The 22233-nt window shown below is 38.7% G+C and overlaps 1 protein-coding gene and 8 non-coding genes across 10 annotated transcripts; 1 reads left to right on the top strand and 8 right to left on the bottom strand.

The window, feature by feature from the left end:
* The first annotated feature begins 586 nt into the window (after nucleotides 1-586).
* On the top strand, nucleotides 587-21906 carry st6galnac4 (ST6 (alpha-N-acetyl-neuraminyl-2,3-beta-galactosyl-1,3)-N-acetylgalactosaminide alpha-2,6-sialyltransferase 4). Of its 2 annotated transcripts, none has more exons than XM_038308698.1 (4): nucleotides 587-1077; nucleotides 3387-3796; nucleotides 20601-20708; nucleotides 21235-21906. In XM_038308698.1, the coding sequence occupies exons 1-4, from the start codon at nucleotides 862-864 to the stop codon at nucleotides 21461-21463; spliced, it is 963 nt and encodes a 320-aa protein (XP_038164626.1). In that variant the 5' UTR covers nucleotides 587-861; the 3' UTR covers nucleotides 21464-21906. The 2 variants fall into 2 exon arrangements, with proteins under 2 accessions (XP_038164626.1, XP_038164627.1); XM_038308699.1 differs by having other exon boundaries at nucleotides 939-1077; nucleotides 3428-3796.
* Nucleotides 5003-5096, bottom strand: trnai-uau. Its single transcript has 2 exons — nucleotides 5059-5096; nucleotides 5003-5038 (listed from the first exon to the last, which is right to left on the bottom strand). It is a non-coding gene; the product is annotated as a tRNA-Ile (tRNA).
* trnai-uau lies at nucleotides 5894-5987 on the bottom strand. Its single transcript has 2 exons — nucleotides 5950-5987; nucleotides 5894-5929 (listed from the first exon to the last, which is right to left on the bottom strand). It is a non-coding gene; the product is annotated as a tRNA-Ile (tRNA).
* Nucleotides 6785-6878, bottom strand: trnai-uau. The gene is made up of 2 exons: nucleotides 6841-6878; nucleotides 6785-6820 (listed from the first exon to the last, which is right to left on the bottom strand). It is a non-coding gene; the product is annotated as a tRNA-Ile (tRNA).
* trnai-uau lies at nucleotides 7676-7769 on the bottom strand. Its single transcript has 2 exons — nucleotides 7732-7769; nucleotides 7676-7711 (listed from the first exon to the last, which is right to left on the bottom strand). It is a non-coding gene; the product is annotated as a tRNA-Ile (tRNA).
* On the bottom strand, nucleotides 8564-8657 carry trnai-uau. The gene is made up of 2 exons: nucleotides 8620-8657; nucleotides 8564-8599 (listed from the first exon to the last, which is right to left on the bottom strand). It is a non-coding gene; the product is annotated as a tRNA-Ile (tRNA).
* On the bottom strand, nucleotides 9437-9530 carry trnai-uau. The gene is made up of 2 exons: nucleotides 9493-9530; nucleotides 9437-9472 (listed from the first exon to the last, which is right to left on the bottom strand). It is a non-coding gene; the product is annotated as a tRNA-Ile (tRNA).
* Nucleotides 10328-10421, bottom strand: trnai-uau. The gene is made up of 2 exons: nucleotides 10384-10421; nucleotides 10328-10363 (listed from the first exon to the last, which is right to left on the bottom strand). It is a non-coding gene; the product is annotated as a tRNA-Ile (tRNA).
* trnai-uau lies at nucleotides 16942-17035 on the bottom strand. The gene is made up of 2 exons: nucleotides 16998-17035; nucleotides 16942-16977 (listed from the first exon to the last, which is right to left on the bottom strand). It is a non-coding gene; the product is annotated as a tRNA-Ile (tRNA).
* Nucleotides 21907-22233: the final 327 nt, after the last annotated feature.

The raw sequence follows: 22233 nt of genomic DNA, 5'->3' as shown, positions 1-22233 counted from the left end.
TATCTAGATATATATAAGGGTTTCACGTGTTTATTTACTCAATGATTAAAAATAGAAAAAAGTATTTTGTCCAAATGCATCCAAATGTATTATACGTCAGTAGTAATAGAGATACCAACAAAAACGCGTCATAAAGTAATTAATAAAATACCTATTAAAAAAAACTAAACTCTAACAGCAGCATTATAACTGCTAGAGGGCGCCCAATACTAATTTTGAAATAACAAAATTAAAGACCCGCCAAAGAGCTACAGGTGAACGTTAGTAGCATTAAAAAAAGTCACATTCACCAACAGTCCTTAAAAGCCCATACGATAGAGGCATAACAAAACGTCATTAAGCATTGGTTTCCGGTTTAGCTAATCATACTTCAGAATAAAAGCATATTTTCTTTCTGAAGAAAACACAGCAGGTATCATTCATTGCAAATTAAGATTTTTGAAGGATTTAGCAAGCATATATAGATAAACAATATGTAACCAAATATCATTTTTAAAAATATGCTGAATATCTACTCACTTTTTTTATTTGATACTTTTATTATGAAAATAAATTCCGGATTCGTTGATTCCCAAACGAGCCTGAACCTGAACCTGAAGCAGGCTGCGTAAAGTTGTCGGGCAAGCAGGGACAGCGGATAGAAACCGCTAATGGATCTGTTGATAAAATTAGAAGTTATGGCGAACAACAGCTGATTTTTCACAGGCAAAAAGATATCTTGTTGTTATAACATCTAATCCCAATATTTCGAAGATGTATTATTCCATTCTTAAAGTTATTCAAAATCTGAGCTGTTTGGTAGTGTGTTGCGCGTATTTTCCAAATGCTCCGGCTACAGAATAATTCAGTTGCAGTCGCGACATGAGCTCAGTTGGATCCAGGACAAGAGAAGCCGCTTTTATCCATAAGCTGCTGCTCAATTTGCGACCGAAGCAGAAGTTTAGACGGTGGGTCTGCTTGCTCAGCCTGACTCTTCTGCTGCTGCTCTGGTTCGGAAGTCTGATCACACCGAGCAGCCCTTCATCTGGTTCAAGACTCAGGGGCTACAGGAGGATTAGGCCAGGCAGGATGGGACAGGTGAGGATCGGATCCGTTACCTTTGTTTCATTGTGTCCATCAGGGGCGGTCTTTGGCAATTTCAGTTTACGTGTGCGCTAAATAATTACTTTTTAATCAAATTAACAGCTTCTGCTGAATTGCGAAACAGAAAGATTGTATGTACATTTTGCAATGGCTTAAATATTGATAAGCAGAGGGCCCCCTTTGCCACTGTGGACGTAATGGTGCGTAAAATTACTTCTAAACCCATCCGATACTTCCCTTTTTTTTAGGAAAAGGGAAATTACTCCGAGAGGGAAATATGTATGGTCCTCCTCTTTCCCTGATATTAACTGGAAAATAATATGGCTCCTTCCACACAAATGTGTTATTTCTAACAAAATAAAAGAAATCCAATACAAAATTATAAATAACATTTACTACTCTAAAGTAATTAATAATCGAACTATATTAATCTCACACTGAAGAAATGCAATTTGACCAGGGGTGGAGCTAGATGGAGGGTGGCCATGGCCACCCTAAACCAATCATTGGCCACCCCTACAAATTTTCTCCCCTAATACAGCAGAGCAGTAATACTCTGAAATTGAATATTCAAAGCATTTTAATTTTTTTATGGTTAATTATACACATCAATATAATAACATTAAAGATGATAAGTACAGAATTAATGCTCTTTTCAGAACTAGATTTTGTTTTATATGTGGTAAAGGGAAATGATGTCTCTGCAAGTCATCTGGGAGTCTTCAGTGAAATCATAGATGAATAACAATTCTAATAAAAACTTATCAAATAATCAATTTATGTAGATATTAGTGCTTGTAAATATCAATTTTATGCAGATTTTATACAAGAAGGTAAGTAATGACAATGTAAAAGGTTTACGCCCCAGATCTCAAAACTGAAAGTTTTATCCTCTATACCTTTTATCTAGAAATTACGGATGTTTAAATATATGTCATAAATATGTATTTGTTAATAAAGGCTGTAGGAAAGTATATTTTGTCTTTATTTAGAAAATATGGATGTTTTGCTCTTTTCCTGTTGGAATAGTGTAGATTGACCCTGAGTTCTGGTGCCTATCCTCTTTCAGCCACCTCTCACTGTACATTGGTTTTTGCCTGGCCACCCTTATAAAGATTTTCTGGCTATACCTCTGCATTTGACCCATCCCCTTGGGGAGCAGTGGGCTCCCATTGCGCGGCACCCGGTGAGCAGTGTGGGGTTAAGGGTCTTGCTCAGGGACCCAGAGTGCAGGCTGTGGGGATAGAACCTGTGTTAACCCCAGTTAGGTTATACAAGGCTTGCTTTGGTGTGGGTACACAAAAATTAACAACAAAAAACGATAATAGAACCTATATGCTAAAACTATTAGATAAGATTGAATAAAAATGATGAAATCTGTATTTATCATCTTTGATGTTAGTATATTGATGTGTATAATTAACCACAAAAAATGTAAATGTTTTGAATATTCCACTTGAGAGTATTACTCCTGCCACCATTTGTATTAGAGGGAAAAAATGGTAGGGGTGGCCACACGGGTGGCCAATGAATGGGTAAGGGTGGCCATGCCCCCCGGGCCCACATCTAGCGCTGCTCCTGCTAGTAATAGGCTAAAAAATGAGAAGTCTTTAAAGTTCTGGTTTTAAACATTTCCTGCCTATTTTCTGAAATATTGTTGGTCGCACTTTACACATTACCCTTTTTATTCATTAGTTTTTGACTTCAAGGCTAAGTTTAATGGTTGTGACGTTTGACATCTTTATTTTATTTCTGTTTTTTAATACATGGATAATGGGAAACATCTTTTGTTTAAATTTTCACAAACTCAGCGGTTCATAGAAATATATATTCGCAGCCCTCCGTTTCCCCTGAGTTCTAATATGAAGTGACACAGAAGCCTGTTTTTCCCAACGACTCGTAAAAATAGGAAATACCAGAAAAACTGAAGCAAGATGCTCAGCCAGTGACCAATAAATACTGTCGCTCTGAGGCCTTTTGCACATCAATCTGTTATGTGGTTGGCTCACTGCTAGAGTTGTACAGACACCAACAAACTGGATCCAGTCTTACTTTAGCTGTGCTGATGCTGGTACACCAGAAAAGTGCACAGCTGTAACATGATAATGCCTATGTACTTTCTGCCTCCAAAAAATACTGCTCACCCACAACATGAATAAAAGACAAAATAACATGTTACTTAATTCAGTGAGATGATGATGGAATCTTTAAAAACTACATCAGATTTTTGCATTTGATCTATTAATTCTGGCTTAGACAAAACAGAATATCTACAAGCTAATATTTCTATCATGTTGTTGCAGTTTCTGGATATTCACTGTAACCGCTGTGCCTTGGTCTCCAGCTCCGGTCAGATGCTTGGTGCCCGTGCAGGAAATGAAATCGACCAAACCGAATGTGTGATCCGTATGAACAACGCCCCAACCAGAGGGTTCGAGAAGGACGTCGGGAGTCGTACTAATATCCGAGTCGTTTCTCACACCACTGTTCCCCTATTGGTAAAAAAGGAGTGGTATTATTTCAAGCAATCTGCAGACACAACGTATGTGTTTTGGGGCCCCGAGAGAAACATGAGGCAAGATGGAGAAGGAATTATTTTCAATAACCTCCTGAAGCTGGCCATAAAGTATCCGAAAGTGAAAATGTATGTGATGACCAGAGAAAAGATTCTGTACTGTGACAACATGTTTCAGAATGAAACGGGAAAAAACAGGTATGATGTCTCAGCTGTTTCATCTACAAGTTTTAAACTTTGCAATAAAGGGATCAAGTTTGCAACTAATATGTTACATTTACCACCACAGTTCCCAGTCCACCTTTTCTCTGCTGCAAGAATGAAATGACATAAACATCCCTTTTTCAACAAACATCTTTAGATAAGTAGCAATTATACTTGAATGAGATGAAGGGGACATTATTCTAGCTTTACCTATTCATAATAATTTAAAAATTTTCTGAAGATTTTTTTAAATAGGGCCATCAAAAGCACTCAAAATTTATTTTTTCTTCTTTAGTTCCAAGATAAAACAGTTTCTCAAATGTCTTGAGAGCTGTACTGAACGGAATTTAATTTTGTATACACCCTCTGTGTACAAAATGGCAATAAAGTTTGTCTTGGTCTATACAGACTAAACTCGAACAGGTATATTTGAAACAAGCAATATAAACACAGAACTTTTAGTTTAGGCAGAACAATTACTTTAAAACCTAAAGTGATATCTTTAATTGCTGTTTTGTGATGCAGATCCCGTTTCTGATCTGATCTCATTAATCACCCCCCATGTATTTGATGTATGTGTGTGCATTTTGAAGAATATATTTACATTGTACTATTAAAAGGCTGAATCCACTATAGATCAATGGCCTGTGAGCATGACTAATTTAGACCGTGTCACAAACCTAAAACCTAACCCAAATTCTACATCCTCCTTTCACGTACAGTTACCTGGAGCCAGAAGAGCAATTATGTTGTTATGTTAATTAATGAGAACATTTCCTTATTCTCCAGCATCAGAAGAAGTAAGGTGTGGTTTCAGGTAGCTGACCTCAATTCTTCTTTGCAGTTGACTCCCGGACATCACAAAACAAGATATAAGGACTATTTATCTATTCTTAGCCACAAGTGCTTTTGTACACCACTAGATTAGAGGCGATTCTTTTCTATTTCTCACGACAGGTTACTCTTTTGACCTAATCATGAGTACGAAGAGGAAAATGGATCCATGGAGAACGAGACTTATCATTTTCCTTTACCTCTATAACATTCCCACTGCTTTTTTAAATACTTTTGATCCCACCACTAAACACAAACCTTTGTCATCAGCTGATTGTTGCTTCCTATACTTTCGCCAACAATGTAAGCACACCTGTAGATATACCTACTTGATGCAAATATATTTTTCCCCTCTCAAAATATTGCTGCTTCAGGTGAGGCTTGAACTCACAACCTCGGCATAGCTTTGCAGGCTACTGTCATATAAGTATCGCGCGCTGACCGATTGCGCCACTGGAGCAGGTTGCCTCTGATTCCTTATGAACAGATAAGATAGTCCACGCCAGTATGACCAACTGATTGTATCTGGGCTTGAATTGCCAACTATTGCTCTTTTGGACTTACATTGGCCATGTCTCCAAGCTACATTGGCTTCGCAGTAGAAATTATCTAGAGAGCTCCTAGAACCTTCGCTGGGTTTCCTATTCTTGGAAGGTCGAACCAGGAACTTTAAGCGTAGCTTCATGTGGATTTCTGAATTCCTCCTTTTCCATCAACTTTGCTTAGACCAGTTTTGGACAACAGACACTTGCAGCGATTGATTCCCTAGGTAAGATATAGTTCCTAAGATTCTTGGGCTACTCAATATTCCAAGGGATAGCCCACAGTAGAGAAGACATTTTTCAGCATCAGAAGAAGTAAGGTGTGGTTTCAGGTAGCTGACCTCAATTCTTCTTTGCAGTTGACTCCCGGACATCACAAAACAAGATATAAGGACTATTTATCTATTCTTGGCCACAAGTGGTTTTGTACACCACTAGATGAAAGGCGATTCTGTTCTTATTCTCTCGACAGGTTACTCTTTTGACTTAATCATGAGTACGAAGAGGAAAATGGATCCATGGAGAACGAGACTTATCATTTTCCTTTACCTCTATAACATTCCCACTGCTTTTTTAAATACTTTTGATCCCACCACTAAACACAAACCTTTGTCATCAGCTGATTGTTGCTTCCTATACTTTGGCCAACAATGTAAGCACACCTGTAGATATACCTACTTGATGCAAATATATTTTTCCCCTCTCAAAATATTGCTGCTTCAGGTGAGGCTTGAACTCACAACCTCGGCATTGCTGTGCAGGCTACTGTCATATAAGTACCGCGCGCTGACCGTTTGCGCCACTGGGGCACGTTGCCTCTGGTTACTTATGAACAGATAAGATACTCCACGCCAGTATGACCAACTGATTGTATCTGGGCTTGAATTGCCAACTATTGCTCTTTTGGACTTACATTGGCCATGTCTCCAAGCTACATTGGCTTCGCAGTAGAAATTATCTAGAGAGCTCCTAGAACCTTTGCTGGGTTTCCTATTCTTGGAAGGTCGAACCAGGAACTTTAAGCGTAGCTTCATGTGGATTTCTGAATTCCTCCTTTTCCATCAACTTTGCTTAGACCAGTTTTGGACAACAGACACTTGCAGTGATTGATTCCCTAGGTAAGATATAGTTCCCAAGATTCTTGGGCTACTCAATATTCCAAGGGATAGCCCACAGTAGAGAAGACATTTTTCAGCATCAGAAGAAGTAAGGTGTGGTTTCAGGTAGCTGACCTCAATTCTTCTTTGCAGTTGACTCCCGGACATCACAAAACAAGATATAAGGACTATTTATCTATTCTTAGCCACAAGTGCTTTTGTACACCACTAGATTAGAGGCGATTCTGTTCTATTTCTCACGACAGGTTACTCTTTTGACCTAATCATGAGTACGAAGAGGAAAATGGATCCATGGAGAACGAGACTTATCATTTTCCTTTACCTCTATAACATTCCCACTGCTTTTTCAAATACTTTTGATCCCACCACTAAACACAAACCTTTGTCATCAGCTGATTGTTGCTTCCTATACTTTGGCCAACAATGTAAGCACACCTGTAGATATACCTACTTGATGCAAATATATTTTTCCCCTCTCAAAATATTGCTGCTTCAGGTGAGGCTTGAACTCACAACCTCGGCATAGCTTTGCAGGCTACTGTCATATAAGTACCGCGCGCTGACCGATTGCGCCACTGGAGCAGGTTGCCTCTGATTCCTTATGAACAGATAAGATAGTCCACGCCAGTATGACCAACTGATTGTATCTGGGCTTGAATTGCCAACTATTGCTCTTTTGGACTTACATTGGCCATGTCTCCAAGCTACATTGGCTTCGCAGTAGAAATTATCTAGAGAGCTCCTAGAACCTTCGCTGGGTTTCCTATTCTTGGAAGGTCGAACCAGGAACTTTAAGCGTAGCTTCATGTGGATTTCTGAATTCCTCCTTTTCCATCAACTTTGCTTAGACCAGTTTTGGACAACAGACACTTGCAGTGATTGATTCCCTAGGTAAGATATAGTTCCCAAGATTCTTGGGCTACTCAATATTCCAAGGGATAGCCCACAGTAGAGAAGACATTTTTCAGCATCAGAAGAAGTAAGGTGTGTTTTCAGGTAGCTGACCTCAATTCTTCTTTGCAGTTGACTCCCGGACATCACAAAACAAGATATAAGGACTATTTATCTATTCTTAGCCACAAGTGCTTTTGTACACCACTAGATTAGAGGCGATTCTGTTCTATTTCTCACGACAGGTTACTCTTTTGACCTAATCATGAGTACGAAGAGGAAAATGGATCCATGGAGAACGAGACTTATCATTTTCCTTTACCTCTATAACATTCCCACTGCTTTTTTAAATACTTTTGATCCCACCACTAAACACAAACCTTTGTCATCAGCTGATTGTTGCTTCCTATACTTTGGCCAACAATGTAAGCACACCTGTAGATATACCTACTTGATGCAAATATATTTTTCCCCTCTCAAAATATTGCTGCTTCAGGTGAGGCTTGAACTCACAACCTCGGCATAGCTTTGCAGGCTACTGTCATATAAGTACCGCGCGCTGGCCGATTGCGCCACTGGAGCAGGTTGCCTCTGATTCCTTATGAACAGATAAGATAGTCCACGCCAGTATGACCAACTGATTGTATTTGGGCTTGAATTGCCAACTATTGCTCTTTTGGACTTACATTGGCCATGTCTCCAAGCTACATTGGCTTCGCAGTAGAAATTATCTAGAGAGCTCCTAGAACCTTCGCTGGGTTTCCTATTCTTGGAAGGTCGAACCAGGAACTTTAAGCGTAGCTTCATGTGGATTTCTGAATTCCTCCTTTTCCATCAACTATGCTTAGACCAGTTTTGGACAACAGACACTTGCAGCGATTGATTCCCTATGTAAGATATAGTTCCCAAGATTCTTGGGCTACTCAATATTCCAAGGGATAGCCCACAGTAGAGAAGACATTTTTCAGCATCAGAAGAAGTAAGGTGTGGTTTCAGGTAGCTGACCTCAATTCTTCTTTGCAGTTGACTCCCGGACATCACAAAACAAGATATAAGGACTATTTATCTATTCTTAGCCACAAGTGCTTTTGTACACCACTAGATGAGAGGCGATTCTGTTCTTTTCTCTCGACAGGTTACTCTTTTGACTCAATCATGAGTACGAAGAGGAAAATGGATCCATGGAGAACGAGACTTATCATTTTCCTTTACCTCTATAACATTCCCACTGCTTTTTTAAATACTTTTGATCCCACCACTAAACACAAACCTTTGTCATCAGCTGATTGTTGCTTCCTATACTTTGGCCAACAATGTAAGCACACCTGTAGATATACATACTTGATGCAAATATATTTTTCCCCTCAAAATATTGCTGCTTCAGGTGAGGCTTGAACTCACAACCTCGGCATTGCTTTGCAGGCTACTGTCATATAAGTACCGCGCGCTGACCGATTGCGCCACTGGAGCAGGTTGCCTCTGATTCGTTATGAACAGATAAGATAGTCCACACCAGCATGACCAACTGATTGTATCTGGGCTTGAATTGCCAACTATTGCTCTTTTGGACTTACATTGGCCATGTCTCCAAGCTACATTGGCTTCGCAGTAGAAATTATCTAGAGAGCTCCTAGAACCTTCGCTGGGTTTCCTATTCTTGGAAGGTCGAACCAGGAACTTTAAGCGTAGCTTCATGTGGATTTCTGAATTCCTCCTTTTCCATCAACTTTGCTTAGACCAGTTTTGGACAACAGACACTTGCAGCGATTGATTCCCTAGGTAAGATATAGTTCCCAAGATTCTTGGGCTACTCAATATTCCAAGGGATAGCCCACAGTAGAGAAGACATTTTTCAGCATCAGAAGAAGTAAGGTGTGGTTTCAGGTAGCTGACCTCAATTCTTCTTTGCAGTTGACTCCCGGACATCACAAAACAAGATATAAGGACTATTTATCTATTCTTAGCCACAAGTGCTTTTGTACACCACTAGATGAGAGGCGATTCTGTTCTTTTTCTCTCGACAGGTTACTCTTTTGACTCAATCATGAGTACGAAGAGGAAAATGGATCCATGGAGAACGAGACTTATCATTTTCCTTTACCTCTATAACATTCCCACTGCTTTTTTAAATACTTTTGATCCCACCACTAAACACAAACCTTTGTCATCAGCTGATTGTTGCTTCCTATACTTTGGCCAACAATGTAAGCATACTTGATGCAAATATATTTTTCCCCTCAAAATATTGCTGCTTCAGGTGAGGCTTGAACTCACAACCTCGGCATTGCTTTGCAGGCTACTGTCATATAAGTACCGCGCGCTGACCGATTGCGCCACTGGAGCAGGTTGCCTCTGATTCCTTATGAACAGATAAGATAGTCCACACCAGCATGACCAACTGATTGTATCTGGGCTTGAATTGCCAACTATTGCTCTTTTGGACTTACATTGGCCATGTCTCCAAGCTACATTGGCTTCGCAGTAGAAATTATCTAGAGAGCTCCTAGAACCTTCGCTGGGTTTCCTATTCTTGGAAGGTCGAACCAGGAACTTTAAGCGTAGCTTCATGTGGATTTCTGAATTCCTCCTTTTCCATCAACTTTGCTTAGACCAGTTTTGGACAACAGACACTTGCAGCGATTGATTCCCTAGGTAAGATATAGTTCCCAAGATTCTTGGGCTACTCAATATTCCAAGGGATAGCCCACAGTAGAGAAGACATTTTTCAGCATCAGAAGAAGTAAGGTGTGGTTTCAGGTAGCTGACCTCAATTCTTCTTTGCAGTTGACTCCCGGACATCACAAAACAAGATATAAGGACTATTTATCTATTGTTGGCCACAAGTGCTTTTGTACACCACTAGATGAAAGGCGATTCTGTTCTTTTTCTCTCGACAGGTTACTCTTTTGACTTAATCATGAGTACGAAGAGGAAAATGGATCCATGGAGAACGAGACTTATCATTTTCCTTTACCTCTATAACATTCCCACTGCTTTTTTAAATACTTTTGATCCCACCACTAAACACAAACCTTTGTCATCAGCTGATTGTTGCTTCCCATACTTTGGCCAACAATGTAAGCACACCTGTAGATATACCTACTTGAAGCAAATATATTTTTCCCCTCTCAAAATATTGCTGCTTCAGGTGAGGCTTGAACTCACAACCTCGGCATTGCTTTGCAGGCTACTGTCATATAAGTACCGCGCGCTGACCGATTGCGCCACTGGAGCAGGTTGCCTCTGACTCCTTATGAACAGATAAGATAGTCCACGCCAGTATGACCAACTGATTGTATCTGGGCTTGAATTGCCAACTATTGCTCTTTTGGACTTACATTGGCCATGTCTCCAAGCAACCCAGTCTCATGGGAAAATGTACCCCCACTACGTTGGTCCACACTGCAAAACGTAGTGGAGGTACATTAATGGCCATTTTTTTGTGGTACTGTTACGTTTCTTCTGCCTATACGCTTTCTATTGTTTTACGTCCTAGTCACGTGACTTTCAAGATTCCAGCTGGGAGAAGAAAAAAATATATATAGATGGCCGACATTCGTTAATTTTTTTGTGGAAAGATTAATAACTTGAGTTTGTTTTTGCATTAAAATGAGTTTTGATTACATTTCTAGTGAGAAATGTATAGTTTGTTGCCAGAATATTTACTCAGGGAATGTACATATTCACTTGCTTGTTCGTTTCTTGCAAAGATTTTTCAAGATAATGTGAAACTGTAACATTTTGGTATAAACATGGCTGAGATTTCTCTAACTTTTAGTGGGAAAACCAATAATTTCAATCAGTTTCTGCATTTAAATGGGTTTTGATTACATTTATAGCGAGAAGTGTAGGGTTTATTTACATAATATTTACTTAGTGAACATACATAATCACCCGCTTGCTAGTTTTTGCTACGTTTTTCGGATCTCGTCAGGATTATGTGAAATTGCAACGTTTTGGCTGCTACCTATCGCCTAGCATTTAGCTGCCGCCCCGATTCAACATTGAATTTTTTGTGATTTAACTCCATCTGACGGATCAAACCCTCGCCACTGCGTGCGTTGCGTCTGAGGTTGATTTTCAGATCAATGCATTACGTCGTGGCATACGGGAGAAACTAATTAAACTAGTTAAAAAAAAGGATCATGGGTTAAGATCGGATGTGTTTTATTTGGAAATCTACCGGATCCTTTGTGCATTTAACTTAACTTCCTGTTTGGTGCGATCTCATCGATGGGTTTTGACCAGATTTTGACCAAAGAGGAACTAAAAAAAAAAAAACAATTTAAATACACAACCAGCATATCTGGAATCAATGACAGAGAGCATACATAATCACCCGCTTGCTAGTTTTTGCTGCGGTTTTTCGGATCTCGTCAGGATTATGTGAAATTGCAACGTTTTGGCTGCTACCCATCGCCTAGCATTTAGCTGCCGCCCCGATTCAACATTGAATTCTTTGTGATTTAACTCCATCTGACGGATCAAACCCTCGCCACTGTGTGCGTTGCGTCTGAGGTTGATTTTCAGATCAATGCATTACGTCGTGGCATACGGGAGAAACTAATTAAACTAGTTTAAAAAAAGGATCATGGGTTAAGATCGGATGTGTTTTATTTGGAAATCTACCGGATCCTTTGTGCAATTAACTTCCTGTTTGGTGCGATCTCATTGATGGGTTTTGACCAGATTTTGACCAAAGAGGAACTAAAAAAAAACAAAAAACAATTTGAATACACAACCAGCATATCTGGAATCAGTGACAGAGAGCGACTGGGACCAGAAGTTTATTAATTTCTCCCCACTGATTTCCATTCAAAATGTTTTCGATCCCACCGGGCTCTAGGGAAGTGGCGGGCATACCGCCACCTACTGTTCATGAGTGTGTAGCAACATTGTTTTACATCTATTAAATTCTATTTTTTTATTTTGTATTCTGAAGATAAATAAATAATGCTTTCCTTAATCTATAAATATCTTTTATATTTCCTTTATTTCCCAATAATCCTTTAAGACTCCATTCTTGGCCTGTCCTTTCAACTCTTTTCAATTTCTTCCTTTCAGGTCCAGATGTTTTAAAGTTCATCAATACGTGTTCTATATTTTCTATCTCTCCACATCCTCCACATTTATCATTATTTTTCCTCCCTATTAAGTATAAATTGTCATTTAAATAAGTATGACCTACTCTTAATCTGATCATTATTATTTCTTCCCTTCGGTTTCTGTCATTAATATTTCTACTTAATACTGACTTTTGTACTTTATATAACCTTCTTCATTTTTATCTTCATTCCACCTTTTTTTTTTTTGCCATTTTTCAATTTCTTTCCTCCTAATAAATGATTTTCCTTCCCCTTTCCCTAAAGGAATTGTAATTGTTATTGCCTCCTCTAATTGCTAATTTGTCTACTAATACTACATTTTCCCACTTTGACCTTTTAAGGTTAGTATATTGACCAAAAGCTGACACCAAAAATAAAGCAATCGATTATTTACAACAATATGCTACATTTAATGAAGACTAATACAGATTTTACTCTCTTATAAGAATTAGTTTCAGGTTTTATAGGGGAGAGTTTGTATCGGCAGTCATCTGGGAATCTTTTATGTATTTACTGGTAAAGAACAACCTCTCAACCCATTTAATGTAAATGTTGCATCGAACCAGAAAGTTATTTGAAGAGCATAGATGCATAAATATATGCATAGCTTTAACAAGGGCCTCATGAAGGTCTGTTCTGTTATTCTCTTTTGGAGAATATAGACATTGTGGGCATTCATTTCCCTGATAAGCTGGTGAAGATTCTTAGACATCCAGGTCATAATCATTCCAAAAAAAAACAAACAAACTTTGGACTTTGTTTTTCAAGTTTGAAGACTTCCCATTCAGGACGTTTTTCAATTCAGAATTACAGTAGCCCAACAAATCCTTGTTTTGGCTAAGAAAATATGCAAATTGAACCTGATGCCTGATCCCAATAGCTTGACTCTGAACCGAATTTGATCCCTATTACTTTTTGGCCACATGCACATTATTGTGCTGCCTGGTCAACCCTATGAAAATGTTCTGGAACTGCCACTGAACTGACACCCAATGCATGGAGGGTAACCCAAAAAGGGCCATTGTTAGAGAAACTGGGTGCCTACAAAGTGCTGTTTTCAAGCTAATTAATGGAAAGTTAGGTGGAATGAAAAGTAGACAAATAACAATTACAATTCCTTTAGGGAAAGGGGAAGGAAAATCATTTATTAAGAGGAAAGAAATTGAAAAATGGCAAAAAAAAAAAAAAGGTGGAATGAGGATAAAAATGAAGAAGGTTATATAAAGTACAAAAGTCAGTAATTAAATAGAAATATTAATGAGAGAAACCGAAGGGAAGAAATAATAATGATCAGATTAAGAGTAGGTCATACTTTAAATGACAATTTATACTTAATAGGGAGGAAAAATAATGATAAATGTGAAGGATGTGGAGAGATAGAAAATATAGAACACGTATTGATGAACTTTAAAACATCTGGACCTGAAAGGAAGAAATTGAAAAGAGGACAGGCCAAGAATGGAGTCTTAAAGGATTATTGGGAAATAAAGGAAATATAAAAGATATTTATAGATTAAGGAAAGCATTATTTATTTTTCTTCAGAATACAAAATAAAAAAATAGAATTTAATAGATGTAAAACAATGTTGCTGCACACTCATGAACAGTAGGTGGCGGTATGCCCGCCACTTCCCTAGAGCCCGGTGGGATCGAAAACATTTTGAATGGAAATCAGTGGGGAGAAATTAATAAACTTCTGGTCCCAGTCGCTCTCTGTCACTGATACCAGATATGCTGGTTGTGTATTCAAATTGTTTTTTGTTTTTTTTTAGTTCCTCTTTGGTCAAAATCTGGTCAAAACCCATCAATGAGATCGCACCAAACAGGAAGTTAATTGCACAAAGGATCCGGTAGATTTCCAAATAAAACACATCCGATCTTAACCCATGATCCTTTTTTTAAACTAGTTTAATTAGTTTCTCCCGTATGCCACGACGTAATGCATTGATCTGAAAATCCACCTCAGACGCAACGCCGCAGTGGCGAGGGTTTGATCCGTCAGATGGAGTTAAATCACAAAGAATTCAATGTTGAATGGGGCGGCAGCTAAATGCTAGGCTATAGGTAGCAGCCAAAACGTTGCAATTTCACATAATCCTGACGAGATCCGAAAAACCGCAGCAAAAACTAGCAAGCGGGTGATTATGTATGCTCTCTGTCATTGATTCCAGATATGCTGGTTGTGTATTTAAATTGTTTTATTTATTTATTTTTTTTATTTCCTCTTTGGTCAAAATCTTGTCAAAACCCATCAATGAGATCGCACCAAACAGGAAGTGAAATGCACAAAGGATCCGGTAGATTTCCAAATAAAACACATCCGATCTTAACCTATGATCCTTTTTTAACTAGTTTAATTATTTTCTCCCGTATGCCACGACGTAATGCATTGATCTGAAAATCAACCTCAGACGCAACGCACGCAGTGGCAAGGGTTTGATCCGTCAGATGGAGTTAAATCACAAAGAATTCAATGTTGAATCGGGGCGGAAGCTAAATGCTAGGCGATAGGTAGCAGCCAAAACGTTGCAATTTCACATAATCCTGACGAGATCCGAAAAACGTAGCAAAAACTAGCAAGCGGGTGATTATGTATGTTCACTAAGTAAATATTATGTAAATAAACCCTACACTTCTCGCTATAAATGTAATCAAAACCCATTTAAATGCAGAAACTGATTGAAATTATTGGTTTTCCCACTAAAAGTTAGAGAAATCTCAGCCATGTTTATACCAAAATGTTACAGTTTCACATTATCTTGAAAAATCTTTGCAAGAAACGAACAAGCAAGTGAATATGTACATTCCCTGAGTAAATATTCTGGCAACAAACTATACATTTCTCACTAGAAATGTAATCAAAACTCATTTTAATGCAAAAAACAAACTCAAGTTATTAATCTTTCTTCTCCCAGCTGGAATCTTGAAAGTCACGTGACTAGGACGTAAAACAATAGAAAGCGTATAGGCAGAAGAAACGTAACAGTACCACAAAAAAATGGCCATTAATGTACCTCAACTACGTTTTGCAGTGTGGACCAACGTAGTGGGGGTACATTTTCCCATGAGACTGGGTTGCTCCAAGCTGCATTGGCTTCGCAGTAGAAATTATCTAGAGAGCTCCTAGAACCTTCGCTGGGTTTCCTATTCTTGGAAGGTCGAACCAGGAACTTTAAGCGTAGCTTCATGTGGATTTCTGAATTCCTCCTTTTCCATCAACTTTGCTTAGACCAGTTTTGGACAACAGACACTTGCAGCGATTGATTCCCTAGGTAAGATATAGTTCCCAAGATTCTTGGGCTACTCAATATTCCAAGGGATAGCCCACAGTAGAGAAGACATTTTTCAGCATCAGAAGAAGTAAGGTGTGGTTTCAGGTAGCTGACCTCAATTCTTCTTTGCAGTTGACTCCCGGACATCACAAAACAAGATATAAGGACTATTTATCTATTCTTAGCCACAAGTGCTTTTGTACACCACTAGATTAGAGGCGATTCTGCTCTTTTTCTCTCGACAGGTTACTCTTTTGACTTAATCATGAGTACGAAGAAGAAAATGGATCCATGGAGAACGAGACTTATCATTTTCCTTTACCTCTATAACATTCCCACTGCTTTTTTAAATACTTTTGATCCCACCACTAAACACAAACCTTTGTCATCAGCTGATTGTTGCTTCCTATACTTTGGCCAACAATGTAAGCACACCTGTAGATATACATACTTGATGCAAATATATTTTTCCCCTCAAAATATTGCTGCTTCAGGTGAGGCTTGAACTCACAACCTCGGCATTGCTTTGCAGGCTACTGTCATATAAGTACCACGATCTGACCGATTGCGCCACTGGAGCAGGTTGCCTCTGATTCCTTATGAACAGATAAGATAGTCCACGCCAGTATGACCAACTGATTGTATCTGGGCTTGAATTGCCCACTATTGCTCTTTTGGACTTACATTGGCCATGTCTCCAAGCTACATTGGCTTCGCAGTAGAAATTATCTAGAGAGCTCCTAGAACCTTCGCTGGGTTTCCTATTCTTGGAAGGTCGAACCAGGAACTTTAAGCGTAGCTTCATGTGGATTTCTGAATTCCTCCTTTTCCATCAACTTTGCTTAGACCAGTTTTGGACAACAGACACTTGCAGCGATTGATTCCCTAGGTAAGATATAGTTCCCAAGATTCTTGGGCTACTCAATATTCCAAGGGATAGCCCACAGTAGAGAAGACATTTTTCAGCATCAGAAGAAGTAAGGTGTGGTTTCAGGTAGCTGACCTCAATTCTTCTTTGCAGTTGACTCCCGGACATCACAAAACAAGATATAAGGACTATTTATCTATTCTTAGCCACAAGGGCTTTTGTACACCACTAGATGAGCGGTGATTCTGCTCTTTTTCTCTCGACAGGTTACTCTTTTGACTTAATCATGACTACGAAGAAGAAAATGGATCCATGGAGAACGAGACTTATCATTTTCCTTTACCTCTATAACATTCCCACTGCTTTTTTAAATACTTTTGATCCCACCACTAAACACAAACCTTTGTCATCAGCTGATTGTTGCTTCCTATACTTTGGCCAACAATGTAAGCACACCTGTAGATATACCTACTTGATGCAAATATATTTTTCCCCTCTCAAAATATTGCTGCTTCAGGTGAGGCTTGAACTCACAACCTCGGCATTGCTGTGCAGGCTACTGTCATATAAGTACCGCGCGCTGACCGATTGCGCCACTGGGGCAGGTTGCCTCTGGTTACTTATGAACAGATAAGATAGTCCACGCCAGTATGACCAACTGATTGTATCTGGGCTTGAATTGCCAACTATTGCTCTTTTGGACTTACATTGGCCATGTCTCCAAGCTACATTGGCTTCGCAGTAGAAATTATCTAGAGAGCTCCTAGAACCTTCGCTGGGTTTCCTATTCTTGGAAGGTCGAACCAGGAACTTTAAGCGTAGCTTCATGTAGATTTCTGAATTCCTCCTTTTCCATCAACTTTGCTTAGACCAGTTTTGGATAACAGACACTTGCAGCGATTGATTTCCTATGTAACATATAGATCCCAAGAATCTATTCTTAGCCACAAGTGCTTTTGTACACCACTAGATGAGAGGCGATTCTGTTCTTTTTCTCTCGACAGGTTACTCTACTGACTCAATCATGAGTACGAAGAGGAAAGTGGATCCATGGAGAACAAGACTTATCATTTTACTTTACATCTATAACAGTGATGCAAAAATATTAGGTGACAATTAAATTACAGCAGGATTACTCAAGTCTAGTCCTTATGAGGTACTATCCCGCACTTTTACGTATATTTTAGATTCAAGTGTGTTAGAGAAGAGATGCATCTAAAAGTTACAGGATAATAGCTCTTGAGGACTGTACTTGAGCACACCTGAGTTACAGATTAGCTTTATCCTTCATTTTGCTTCATACCTATAGATGACGATAGAATTAATCTGAAAGGATCATTAGACTTCAGCCATCCATGTGGCTGGGAAATTCCAACTGTTTTCAGATATTGATTTATAAAATATACAAAGACATATCTAATATCCATTCCACCAAAGTACTTTATGTTGTGTCTGTCACATCAAATCCACCAATAATAAGTTTTCATTTGAGTATCCTAAAGTCAAATCATCCTGGCTTAAACAATTATATAAATGTACTCTATCAGACTATATTGTCCCAAAATCTAGACAATTTCTATTAAAAAAAAAAATCCTGGATTAAAATCTGGAGGGGATCTTGAGCTACAAAATCCAATGATATATCAACGGTCATCTGTCAATCAAATTTTTTTCGGTCATAGCATCTTAATTCATATGTCGCAACTAATATATGCAATGGTTGAAATAAGAAATAGTAATCATTATTTGCAGTCATGTATCATTGAGTCACATCCCAGTATTCATGGGGATGAATGGAGATCTGTGTCTTCGGCCGGCGTAGAGCTAACAGAATTGCCAGCGTTGCAAGGCAGGGGCTCAAACATGCAAGGCTGTAAGCCTTCTACACCAAACGAAGCACCTGCCACCCTGGCTTCCTGTTCCACAACATCTTCGTCCCCACTTTCCTCCACTAAATAAAAAATATATGATGGAGGAGACTCATCCACAACATCCGACACAAAACTCTCCTCCTCTTGCATTTTTCCGCTGTCCATAGTGTTCCTTGACAGTTTCGAAGTTACCAATTTAGTGCTACTTGATCCCAATGTAATTTGCCATTGGGAACCTACTAGGACTAAGTTGCTTAAGAAGAAACCAGAAGCTAACCAGAAGAAACCGGTCACAATCAAACTTGCTTGCAAACCTTCTGCCACAACATTCCCGCCCTCTTGATAAACGACAAACCACATTCACTTTATTCACTCGTGTAAAGTTGTGCACCAGTCGGGAGAATTCGGAAATGCAACGGTTGGAAAAGCCATTTCCCTATGACTTTAAATATAACTAGTAAGATATTGAATTTACATTTAGAGAAACTCTGTCTTTAACTCTTTTTCTATGGTAAATGTTATTTAAGTAACTTTTAACTTTGAAATTAATATTATTTTTTCTTAAGCTTTTTTTTTTAGTTGAATAATACAATTGCTGTGATGAAGTGCTGCTAATGTAACTTCCTGTTTCAACATTCCGTTTTGCTGGTTGTCTTGGGCCGCGTAAGGCTACATACTAAAGTGCTTCCAGCTGAAGGCTACGATAAGTAGCAGCCAGAAGTCTGTGCTCGCTGGACCCAGTCACACTGCCTTTTTCCTGGGATTCAGAAGGAACTGAATGCAGTGTTTTTATTCTTCCTGCGATTCAAACCGAGTTGAACGTAGTGTCCACTGAAGCATGCTGCAGCAAGGACAGAGAAGAGCTAATCCAGCTCTGCTAACCTAAACCTAGCCCCCGAACAATGGGGCCCCCATTCGCTGTTTGCCAAAGGAGCCCTTAGAAGCCGCCAGACCCCTGACTGCCTGAGACGGAGACAGACTCAGCAGTACCAAGGAACTGCTGCTGGAGGCTGCGGCTACAAGCTAACCATGGTAGCAAAGAAGTGAGACGTCTCACAAAGTCACCAGTTGTTTCATCAAATTGATTCAAAATCTCTGAGAGATTCTGTTGGACAAACGGACTGGACAGAAGTTGGGGCCTGCAGAAAACTGGACCAAGCCGAAGGCCTTCACTCCACTGAACCAAAACAGTGACATCATACTTTTCCCCCTCCTTTCCATCTGATGCTTAATAAGTGCTCTGCTTGGGTGAACTAGGTAGAATAGATAGTCTTGTTGGTGTTATATTTTAAATTAGCTTTCTGATTCAACTGCTGCTGGTTTCAAGAATGTTTAACTGAATGCAAATGCACACTACATAGACTGAACGAGTCATGTGTTCCTGAAGCTAACTGCTGCAGTGAACTGGCTAGCATTGTAGCTCCAGCTACCTCGTGCTGAACACGTTATAGAGCATCATGAGCAAACCCTTTCTTTCGGTTGGATCCGACCAGGCCAGAACCCCTGGGCCCCAGGGACCTCATTGCTGTTACATACCCTCTTGAGTCATTATTCATTCTTCACCATAAAACTGAATGAAACTGCACTGTTTTGATTGCAGTTAACATCGCTGCATTAGGGTTTATTCACATTTTATCTGCTGCTTTTATTTTAACAACACTTTCAATGCATTAAGCCTTAAACTTCGAACATTCCACAGACTTTGACTTTTAAACCCTTCTTCCACCTTTTATTTCTTTATTTTTGCTTATTTTCAGTAGTGTTTAGTGCCTGCTTAGTTATTAGAACTGTGTGACTGTTGCTAATAAACGTACCATTGTATTTTAACTCGCAGTCTTTTTTGCTTGTTTTACACAGGGAACGATTTATCACCCACTCTTTCAGTAGCATCCGAATGAACAGAGACACATTTAGTTGGTTGTTGATTAATGACATTGCTAAGAGCCATAACCTAAATTACTTAATTGGTAAAAGACAACTGATTTTTTAACAGCTGGATTCAGGAGTCCAACCTTTTAGGTAAGAGGCAAAAAAATCCTGGTCAGTAGGCAAATTACAGCTGTAATCTTTCAACTGATAATAATTAACTAGTTTTAGCCTTGATTTGAATGACCCATTAATTAACTATAATTTCCAGTTCTAGATATTTATTACAATTATAATCTTCTGGTAAACTCTCACAATACAATTTTACTTTTAGGTGGGGGCTGCACGGCAAACACTGATAACAAATTTTATGACACCATATACCAGCTAGATTTTAAATGTTAATTTTTTGTTGTTTTTTTGTTTCTTAGAATGAAAACTGGTGCATATCTCAGCACTGGATTTTTCACTATGATTCTGGCTATGGAAATGTGTGACAGCATAGATGTCTATGGAATGATTGAAGATAACTACTGCAGGTGAGTTTATGACCAGCGCTGAAGCTGTGTCGTTTTCGTGTACTGAATCTTCCAAAACTAGTTTCCCCTATTAGAGATGTGTAGGAAAGCCTTAAAAAAGGTGTCAGGTTGTGGAAATCCTTCAGCAGGTGTAAATTTTGATTATAAGATAAATAAATAAAAAAAATTATAATTTAACACAGTGAAAAATAGATAAAATTGAAGATATTTTAAATGCATCCATTTGTTTTAAATAGTGTATTGCCAAAATGCAACGAGAAAAATGCTTTTTTTAAGGCAGATAAATAGTATTTAGATGCATGTTTAGCTTAACTTGAGATTTTAGTTTTACATTTTTTAGCACATTAACTTGGTCATTATGAAGTTGATTAGATACACGTGTCTTCATATCAAGTTGATTAGATAAACTTGTCTTCATCCAGCCTTATTTATCTTAGTTTTGATTTTAAACATGTACACTATTGCTTTGATTGTGAATACTGACAATCAAAGCAATTTAACTTTGTGCTTTTTTTCCTCCTGACAGTCAGGCCAATCGCTCTGTAGTACCTTACCATTACTACGACCAGAAGAGGATCAGTGAGTGCAGGATGTATACATACCATGAACACAAACCCCTTGGAGGACACCGCTTCATAACTGAGAAGGCGATTTATGCAAAATGGGCAAGGCGTAACAAAATACAGTTTAAATATCCTGCATGGAGACTCCGCCGTGGTTTAGATACTCTTCACGAGGAATGGCAACCTGTATAAATGTCTTATTAACAGAAAAGATGCTGTGTTACAAAGGAAGGTAGATGTTACTGGTCTCAATAATTTTGTTATTGTTTTTATTTTTACCAAAGAAAAGGTTTTTCATTTCATGTGAAGAGAAGCATTTCTGAGGTCGCACACAGTGACTGTGACTGGTTATATTAGACATGTTTATCCATATGTTTGTATGGATATCAGTAAAGCATAAGAAAACAGTAAACACAAAACAAAGTTTATTTCACAGCTGGCTGTCTATAATTTCCTACTTCTCTTTTAGTGCCTTACTTTTAAGACATACTTTGCACTTTTTAATTATGAGCTGCTCTCCTCATGTTATTGTAAAGCTAAAATGTGGTACCGGGTATATAGCTTTACAATCAAACATATCCAGTATTAATAAACATTTTGTTTTAAGTTTGGTAAGATCAATAAGTAAAAAAATGTACAACGGCCCGGGACAACACAGTCTTTTTGCCCCCAAATGTGTTTTTCTCCCTTACACTAGCTAGCGGATGTTGTACTTTAAAATCATATTGATAAAAGTATTGCCTCTTACCTAGCTCTGAATGGCCATTGTTCTTCTGCAATTCTGTTCCTGGACCTGTTCCTGACTCATCCTTAGTTTATTTTTAATATTTACTCTAGCCTTTGGTGTCATCTTCCCTTTTTCTTTTCTCTTTTCTTTTTGTGCACTAGACTTTTGAAAACCTGACAAGTTTACAACAAAACAAACTTTAAAAGTTACAGCCTGCCGCTGTCCTGGTCAAACC

Source organism: Cyprinodon tularosa, unplaced genomic scaffold (genome assembly GCF_016077235.1).
Source record: "Cyprinodon tularosa strain WSP-4 unplaced genomic scaffold, ASM1607723v1 ctg643, whole genome shotgun sequence".
In the NCBI taxonomy this organism is placed as follows: domain Eukaryota; kingdom Metazoa; phylum Chordata; class Actinopteri; order Cyprinodontiformes; family Cyprinodontidae; genus Cyprinodon; species Cyprinodon tularosa.
Note: the sequence above shows the minus strand (reverse complement) of the source record. Positions and strands in the feature narration are given on the sequence as shown.

Excerpts from the sequence above, each read along its gene's own strand:
- st6galnac4 (XM_038308698.1), top strand. The coding sequence starts at position 862 with ATGAGCTCAGTTGGATCCAGGACAAGAGAAGCCGCTTTTATCCATAAG. Across the intron at positions 3,797-20,600 it reads AATGAAACGGGAAAAAACAG|AATGAAAACTGGTGCATATC; the intron begins GTATGATGTCTC and ends TTTGTTTCTTAG. Across the intron at positions 20,709-21,234 it reads ATTGAAGATAACTACTGCAG|TCAGGCCAATCGCTCTGTAG; the intron begins GTGAGTTTATGA and ends TCCTCCTGACAG.